General features: G+C 40.7%; 1 protein-coding gene across 3 annotated transcripts in view; it reads left to right on the top strand.

Annotated features, from left to right (window-relative positions):
• Nucleotides 1–4841: 4841 nt before the first annotated feature.
• Nucleotides 4842–9345, top strand: part of LOC124861940 (NGFI-A-binding protein 1-like) — a 49433-nt gene continuing 44929 nt past the window's right edge. The window contains exon 1 of one of the 3 annotated variants that reach the window (XM_047355940.1): nucleotides 4842–5043. In XM_047355940.1, coding sequence (XP_047211896.1) covers nucleotides 5031–5043 — 13 coding nt within the window. In that variant the 5' untranslated portion in view covers nucleotides 4842–5030. The remainder of the gene's footprint in view (nucleotides 5044–9345) is intronic. The other 2 variants (XM_047355938.1, XM_047355937.1) reach the window with 2 other exon arrangements.

Genomic DNA, 9345 nt, shown 5'->3' with positions numbered 1-9345 from the left:
TCACGGCCACATATTTCGCTCTACAGTCACAATTTTCCGTCAGTTTGTAGGGCCGGGCCTCTGCTTTCACACAATAACTTCAACATTGTTCAAAGTCTCATAGTTTTCTGTCAAAACACCCTCGATCGCCAAGAGTCAGTAGATTTCTGTAGGCCTTCTCCCATGTATTTTCAATGAGAGCTTGACCTGTAATCCATGAGTGACACCATTTATTTCCATAATCCTATTTTATACTGTGAATGACATAGAGCTACGGAAATCTCCATGATTGGGGACGAGGGATAGCTGTCGCCCACAGTTTAAATGTTTTTTAAATACCATGTACGGATTCCGAGATATTAGACTTTGTTCGGGAGCATGTTCAGGCATTTTTACCTTTTTCTCCATTTTCCCTCTCTTTTCACCCAGTGTTATGTCTTTATTATTATATTTTCAAAAATAAAGGATGAATATTAATGTTCCCCTGTCCGTTCTGATAAAAACGGTCCAAGAATGACATCGATCGCCCCTACGGTTTCAGAGTTATGGCCAGTTGTTCGGGAGCATGCGCCTCCATGTTATAAAGCCTAGACCAGGGGAGACAGAGAGAGAGGTGCTGCGTGAGTGAGAAACAGCAGGTGTCAAGTTACACTGATGCTCTTTGCTGATTGGCTGATTCATTCCTCACTGTTCTATTTATAGCTCTGTGTATCTCCTACTGTATATGTCTGGATGGGATTCTGTCTTTCTTTCTGCCTCTCTGTGTCTCACACACAGACACACACACACACACACACCCACACACACACACACACACACACCCACACACACCCACACACACACAGACACACACCCACACACAGACACACCCACACACACACACACCCACACACACACAGACACACCCACACACACACACCCACACACAGACACACTCCCACACACACACCCACACACAGACACACTCCCACACACACACACACACACACACCCACACACAGACATACACCCACACACACATGCATGGATTACTATCTTTCTGAGGACTTTGCATTGACTTTCATTGATATTCATTCATTTCTATGGCTTAAACCTGACCTGACCCCCTTTGACCAGCTTCATAGGAGGCAACTACATGGCGGCCATGTTGTGTGGGGAACTTAAACAGCATGTACTGCTGTTCCAACACCCAGACAACAGTGATTGACCCTAAAGGTCAATTTATTTAATCAACCCTCCATGCTTACTAATGATTATTTAAAGCTTATAATAACATACACAATGGTTTTAGAATATCAAGCATGTTCTATATAACTAATAGAAATAACCCAGACCTGAAAGGACAACCATGCTTGATTTTCAAAATAAGACAAAACATGCTCTACAAAATAAAAGCATTTAAATAATAGATGATTGCAGGAGTGGGCTTCACACTACTGTTGGAGCTCCCCCAGTGATGGGAATGGGACTATGCTGGTCCTTTGAAACAGGCTTACTGAAACTTTCAAAATAAAAGCACACACCTTCCATAGTTACTATGGATTTTGTGAGCTGACAAGTGCATAGAAAATGATTTTTAAATAGCAAGCAGGTTCTATATAACTAATGGAACTAAGCCAGACCTGAAGGGACAACAATGCTGGACTTTCAAAATAAGACAAAAAAGGCTCTACAAAATAAAAGCCTTTACATTTTAAACGATAGATCATTTCAGGACTGGGCTTCACACTAGTGTTGGAACTCACCCAGTGTTAGCCTTTTAAAATAAGGCTTACTGAAAATTTCAAAATAAAAGCTTCAGTCTTCCAGAGTTACTAGTAATATTTTAAGCTGATAATAGCATAGAAAATAGCATAGACAATGAATTTCAATAAAAATAGCAAGCTGTGGTTGGAGCAAAACGCACCAAGAGGCAGGCCCCGTCTAAATTTCTTCCGAAATTTTCTAGTTGAACATGTTATTGGGTTGGTTTGACCTCATGCTGAAAATGGGGAGGTAGGGTTCAGCTTGTTAATGAAAAAGACACATCAAACACTTCGTTCTTTATTAAAGGACTACTTCATATTTTTTAAATCGGGGTTCTGTGAGGTAGTTGTCGGTAGTCAGTATTTTACCTGCAATAGGCAGAAGTTTTATCAGTTCATTACAGAGCACTCTTTAAATGTATTTTTGGACCCAACGAGATACTTTCTCTTTCTCAACTGAGAGAATGCCTCCATCCAGCCAATTAAATGAACCGCATGAGGAAGATGTTAACGGGTTTTAGAGCGATGTTCTGGTTCCAGGTCGGAAACACCGGGATGGAGACAGTTACATGAGTTATTGGGTGGAAACGTGCCTCAGCTGAGTTAAAGCTGCTTGTGTCCTTTTATAAGACAGATAAATCAAGAGTGTTTGACACAATTTAATAAATAATTTCAATAAGAAAAACAAAAATCAATTCAATGGAAGAAACTAGACAATGTAGTAAATATGAACAGAAATGCTCCTGATATCAGATTTTTTTAAGCCTGAGAAATTGCTAAACGTTTGCGTTTTGAAACTTTTTCTGTCAGCCAGAGCTGCAATAAATCAAATATTTCCCTTTAAACCAGTGTACCATCCTATTTTTCAGAGTTCATCACTTCTTTTAAAACAAAAAAGCTTCTTTTTTTTTTTTTTCTTCGAAGACAAAGACTGATGTTTCACTTCTGCATGTTTGTATAGAAAAGCACACCAGAGGAGCTGTGAAGAAGTGCCTCTTTCATTATTTAACGCTTCTCATTCGTCTTCGTGACGAGAAGCAGACTCCTTCACTGTGCTGCACTCCCACTGAGAGATCTGCTGTTTTTAACGCAGCCTCCTTCCAATATTTTCATCCTGCAGCAGAAGACAAACGCAGCTTCCTCTCTCATTTTCATGCCAAATAATTCCCAGTATTCAATGTTTCCCATGGAGGAAAGCCTTAAGATGAAGAGACTGTTTACTTTCTTGGTGTACACATGAATAAAGAACATTTTGAAACTTTTTCGTCTCTCTTTATGCTTCAGACCTTTGGCACAAATGTCATGAAATTCGTTTCCAGTAGATAAATCTTTAAAATGTCACATCAGTGTAAAAATTAGTGAAGAAATCTTTATATTTCTAAAAAAAAGATCTAAACAGTTTTTAGATAATTGCTTCACTTTAGAGGAAAGAAGTAAGTGTCCTAAACTTAATGACAAGGTCTTTTTTTTGTCACTGTGAAGAAATCTTGGCCCGCTCTTCGCTGCAGAAGTGTTTAAATTCAGCCACATCGGAGGATTTTTAACATGAATGTTCTGTTAAGTTCATGCCACAGCATTTAAATCTGACTCGAGTTTGGACTTTGAATAGGCCTCTTCAAAACCTTCTTTTTATGTCTTAGCCATTCAGATGTGAGGCTTTGGTTGTGCTTCCGATTCTTCCACTGCTGCATAACCCATGTGAGGTTGAACTAAAGCATGGAGCAGAATACATCGTTCTATCAGTTACAGAAAGTCGTCCAGGTCTTGAAGAAGCAAAGCAAACCCAGATCATCACACTACCTCCACTGTGTTTGCTTGCATGTATGTTTCATTTCCTGAAATGCTGTTAGTCTGTATGCCAGATGTAACGGGACAAGCACCTTCCAGCACATCCCACTACTGTCTTTTCAATCCCCAGAATGTTTTCCCAGAAGTCTTTGGGATCCTTAAGATGTTTGTGGGAAAAATGAAACCCCAATAACTCATTACCAAGTATCACGGTGACACCAGTAGGGCAGTTTTAACAATAAATAGCACACAGTAACCAAATTAAATCAAATTTATGGACATTTACTGATGCTTTCATGAAACCAACAGTGGATAAAATGGTAAACACAGCAATCCCAACAACATTGTTAGTTTCTGGAGGTTTGAAACATAATCAGAGCTTATTGTAATAAATCATGATTTTTATCACTAACTTATCACTTCTTATAACTAGTTCTGGGTTCCTCTGTGACTTTCTGGATGATTCTGGATGGGCCAAGAAGGTTCCCCTCTGTTCCATGCTTTCCCCATTTTGGATAATGGTTCTCACTGTGGTTCCTTTCCAGACTGATAGATGTCAATGACTTTGTTCCTCCTCTGTTCTTGAACGTCTTTAGATCAGGGAACGATGTGTTGCTTTCTGAGATCTTTTAGCCTACTTCATGTTGTCAGACAGGTGCTGTTTTAAGGTCCAGGGATCTGGTAATAATCAGATCTATGTTTGGTGAGTAAAGTTTAACCAAAGATTTAAATCGATCTGCTTTCTATGATTACTCATAATGCCTATTTAATGATCTGAAACATGTAAGTGTGAAAAAAAAGTAAAACAAAGTCTTTGTGCGGCACAGTAAAATCCACCTCCTGATTTGTTAGGGATGTGATCTGAAAGCAGCAATTTAAACATGTTGACTTGGGATTCGCCTTGTTGGAGCTAAAATGCTTTTTCCTGTCTGTTAAACTGATATTTTGGGATTTGTTTTCACAGATTCAGCTAAATAAATGAGAATAAATAGTTGTTTTTTTTCTTTAAAGATCCTCATTCTAAGTGGCCTTCATGGCCAAATGTTGCTTTGTGGCTTTTGTGCTGACATATACCAGGGAAAATAAGTATTGAACATGTTTGCTTTATCTGGAAAAATATTTCTAACAGAGATATTAATACCAAATTCACACCTGGTGTTAGTGAGGACCTGAAAACTTTAAACATCTAAAGAGGTCAAACTAAATTAGTCCATAAATCACAAAAAAGCCTAAAGCTAAGACAACGAGCTGTAATCTGTCATCTATCAGTGCAGATGAAAATCAGCTGCTTTAGTCCTAATTGATGGGCTGCTTCCTACCAAGATTTTGCACGAGAAACACATCATGAATGGTTAAAGCATGCCGTCTTTCAGGACCTTCATTTCTAAACTTCTGAATATGTAAATGAGCACCTTTGAGAACGCAAACCAAACATGATCAGATGCTCCTCACAGGGTTACTGACAGAGGAGTCGAAGAAGAAGGTCTCAAGCAGCCACTCAGAGAACCTCAGGACGACATGAAATCAGCAGGTACAGTTTTGAAAATTATTTTCTCTCATGAATCCTTGTTCTGATCATTTGCAACATCTAGAAAATAATTTATCAGGAGATGGAAAAGGTGAAAATTTCCTCCAAGATTTCTTCCAACCATCCAGAAACGATTTGGTGGATTTTCCACCATGGTGGAATCGCAAAACAATAAACTCAAAAATCAAAACACTCGATGTTAACCCAAAGCTGGTGGATCAGGTGTATAAAACAAACTCGGTGTGCTTCCATAGTTGCAGCGGATGCAGTTTCTGTGTGCAGCCACTTGATGGCAGTAGCGCTCTGGGAGCATCACTGCAGGCTGAGATGGATCCAGTCAGCCTCCACGTCTGTGTGTGTGTGTGTGTGTGTGTGTGTGTGGAGGGTTATTGAGGTCGTGGTGTGCCTGCTGCTGATGGGTGTGTGTGGGAGGACAGTAATAGGCTTCCTCAAAAACGAGACTATGTGCTGTCATAAAAAAAATCCTAAAATCAAACCTTCTTGGCACACTAAGGCTGTCTGATATCCGCGGAGGAATGGCTTCAGCCCCTCTGCTCCTGGTTGCTCCTCATTAATGAGCAGGATAATGGTGTCTGGTTTCCGTCGGAGGTGCCGAGGCCGTGGTCTTCTTCAGAACAATGCCACACGTTTTAATTCAAGTGACGCAGAAGGTCGAGCCTCTTCTCTTTGGGGAGAACATCTATGCTGACCTCCACATGCTTCAGTTTATCACTGACTGGAGCTGCTTTGCTAGTGGCAGGATGTGGCTCATACTGTGGGACTTTTTTTTTTCTGGACTTCACCTTAAAAGACCAACCAAGCCACTAATTTAACCTTTTTGTTCAGGCGGCAATTATTCTGACGTGTGAAAAGTATGGCCATTTTCCACCATTAAATGCTAATAACAGCCTCATTGTTGAGGCTCACTTTGGACCAATCTCCCTACCTTCACCCATCTACCTCCTTTTATTAAAGAGCATGAATATTGTTCCTGCCCAGATACAACCTGAGGCTATTTATAATGGCTGTTCCATCATGGAGGAGTGGGCGTGCTCATTAGAGGTGACGGCAGCTCCTGCTGTCCCCCCAGACCCCCTTTAGGTGTGACAAAGACCCTCCTTTTCCATTACGAGAAGCTTTTCAGACATCTAGCTGTTCCTTGTAGGCCTGCTGCTGCTGAAAAGTGGCTGAACACCTTAAGGTTTTACTGCTTTTGAAGCAAACGTCAGTTTTGAAGTTCTGGCAGGGCTTGTCGAGGTGTTCAAGGACTCCTTGTCGTCACACCAACACTCAGACCTGAAAACTCTACATTTTTCTTTCATATCTGAGAATAATTCCTCTCTCCTGCTTCCTGTTTGGCTCTTGAAGGTTTAATATTCTTGTGACTCATAATTTTGCCTAAGATTTGCTGTAAATGTAAAGGCAAACATCAGCTCTAGAATCACAGCGTTGCTTCATATCCTGCTTCACTTTATGCTTAGTACACAGTTGTGGTAAAAAGAAAGTACACCCTCTTTATTCTGCGGTGAGACATCCAGTAGGAAATCATAAAAAGGATCAGATCTTTACCATCTTCTAAATTTACTTGAACAAACATGATCTAATCATCGTGGTCCAGCATCTTGTAGAACCAAGACTTCTCACTAGAATCTGTCTGAATTTTGTCCCATCATTCCTTGTTTCTTCAAATTATTGAGGTTTGCAGACATAGGTTTCCTAAAGGTCCCACCAAGCAGGCTGAAGACTTTGACTAGGCCATTTGAAGCTCTGGGATCATTGTTCTGTTAACGACCCAGTTTGGCTTAATATTTAAAGGGAAAGGAGATCATGGTCCAGTCTGTGGCTCTGAAACAAGCCCACATCATCTCTTCTCCATGACTATGCTTGACAGTTGTCATGAAGTGGTTGTGTTATGAGGAACATGTCTACTTTTGTTTCAAACATTCAGATTTGCAAGTCAAACTGACATTTCTTCAGAGAGAAGAAGCTTTCTCTTTCAACCCTTCCAAACAAGCCATATCGTTCCAGTTTTTTTTTTTTTTTTTTTAACTGCAACATTTAAAATGCCAATGTTATCATGTTTTCTCACTTTGTACAAAGATGGACTTCAGATAGGGTGGAAACGGGATTAAAGCCATTCCCTACTGATGGGCATCAATAGCTGCTTCTCTAAGATCATTGCTGATGTCTTTCCATCCTGGCATTGTGTCAGCACCTAAATTAAAATGCTTTTCTTCACTGCTTTTTACAATCCCCCTGTTAAAGCTATATTGACTTATTCAGCACGGATAAATAAAGCCCCCAACATGAGTATCATTAAGTGAACCTTATCAGATCATTAAATCCACTCACTCATTGCAGCTCAGCAGCAACAGTAGTACAGATGCTTTAATGGCTAAGAAAAAGTTGACATTGTTTGATGCTTAGCTGAAGCCACAGACCACCATCACGTCTTGTTTTGACTCTCTGGGGGGGGGCTTCTGTGTGTTGCATGAGGCGTTGCTCGTAACAGAAACCTAAAGAACGCTGCCGACCACCAAGATAAATGACTAAACCAAAGAGTGTAAGAGAGCAAACAGCCGGGCGGGACCCCCCTCCATCAGACGACCTTCGTTGGACCCCCCCACCCCCCACCCCACCCCCAGCAGAGTCAGACTGAAGACCACAGCGAGTCATGTTATTGGCAGGAAGCTGCAGACTGCACATCACATGGCTGTACGCCTCTTGTTCTCGTCTTGGATCGAGAAATTAGAGCCTTTTTTTAGAACAGACACTCTCCTTTTAGTTTCCATGAATTTCCCAAGTGGTGCTGTGGGTTCTGCATTGTTTATATCACAGCTTTTAATCAGAACAACACAATCTTTGTTCAGCTTCAGTAACTATTCACAGAAGATTCAATTATCACCAGTTAAAAAAGAAATCAACTCTTTGTCTGACTAGGTTGATGAGTTTAGAGATTCACACGATCCGTTCACATGAAAGCCGCCTTTCATGAGAACGGATCAAAATGAGCACTTCATTTCCAAAATAAACCAACACTTTTCTGTCTTTTAGCTTTCTTTGTCCTTTTTAAATCTAGGTTTTAAATAAAATGCAGTTGCCTGTTTTTTTGGTTATTCACAGTTTACAACAGAGCCTCTGCGTTTGCCTCCATCCTCTGGGCATTACAGTAACGGTGTGTTTGAGTACATCAGACTGTGGACTTTCTACTGCCTCCAGAAAATTAACATGTATGAGAGCAGACAGCTGTCATGACCGCTCTGCCATCACCCTGCTGGCTCTGTTCGCACGACCTTGCCTATGTTGGAGCAGGACACAGAGGACACTGCAGCCTTACCTGTCCCTGGCAATCATCCGTCACATTGGGGTTTTTTTTTTTTATCCTCCATGGTTACCTGAAATTTTCTATAAGTGCAGAATCCAATTCTGGAGTTGGAGCTGCTGTACTCCATTAAGATTGTCCTGCTCTGTTATGTCACCATATTTTTGGCTCCTTAAAATCCTGGGATGCTCTTCTAATAATCCCCTTTTAATCTGTCTTTTCTGTTTCAAGAAGCTTTAATCCCGGAGTTCCTCAGGGAGCCAATCCTGGTCCCTCTCCAATTTTAGTCTTTCAGGTTTGCCTTTGGGGCTTGTTTTCCTGTGTCCCACTGTGCAATCTCTGGCATGTATTTAAAAAATGTCTTAAACACATTACAAGCGCAGCATTCTGTTAGTTTAATCACATTTGGATGTGACATGCAGCATTATCGAAAGGAGCAATTTAAAATTTTCATCCACTGGTCACAATAGGTGCTGCTTTACAGATTTTGATGTTCATTTCTTGTCGGATTATATTTAAAGGCAAAGCAACTTCCTATTGACTGTGGAAAAAAATGAAGCTTAGAAGTGCTGAAATGTGTCTTACAGTTTATAAAGCTTGTTGTTTTGGGTTAGATGGTAGACAGAGGGCTTACCGGGGACATTCATTTTTAATCGCAACATAAAGTAAGGAAGAGCTGACTCACTGTGGTGTAGCAGTGCAGCTCTACAGAGCGGTTAATGACGGATTAGGAAGATTAGAAGCTGCAGGGTGAAGTGTCACTAACTGGACTAATTTCTATAAAACCTCTTTTTCCCAGATGACTTGACGTCTGGAGCAGATGTTGCTGTCAGATGGATGACAGACAACATAAAAGTGAATTAAGTGTCCAACGAATGCTTTTATTCCTGTAAAACCTGAAGGATTTAAAAAAAAAAAAAACACCAACTCGCCGCTGCCACTCATAAACAGCCATAGGTCAGTGTCGGTGTGTGTATGTATCA

This window comes from Girardinichthys multiradiatus, chromosome 24 (genome assembly GCF_021462225.1).
Source record: "Girardinichthys multiradiatus isolate DD_20200921_A chromosome 24, DD_fGirMul_XY1, whole genome shotgun sequence".
Lineage (NCBI taxonomy): Eukaryota > Metazoa > Chordata > Actinopteri > Cyprinodontiformes > Goodeidae > Girardinichthys > Girardinichthys multiradiatus.
This window is presented reverse-complemented; position numbering and strand designations above follow the sequence as displayed.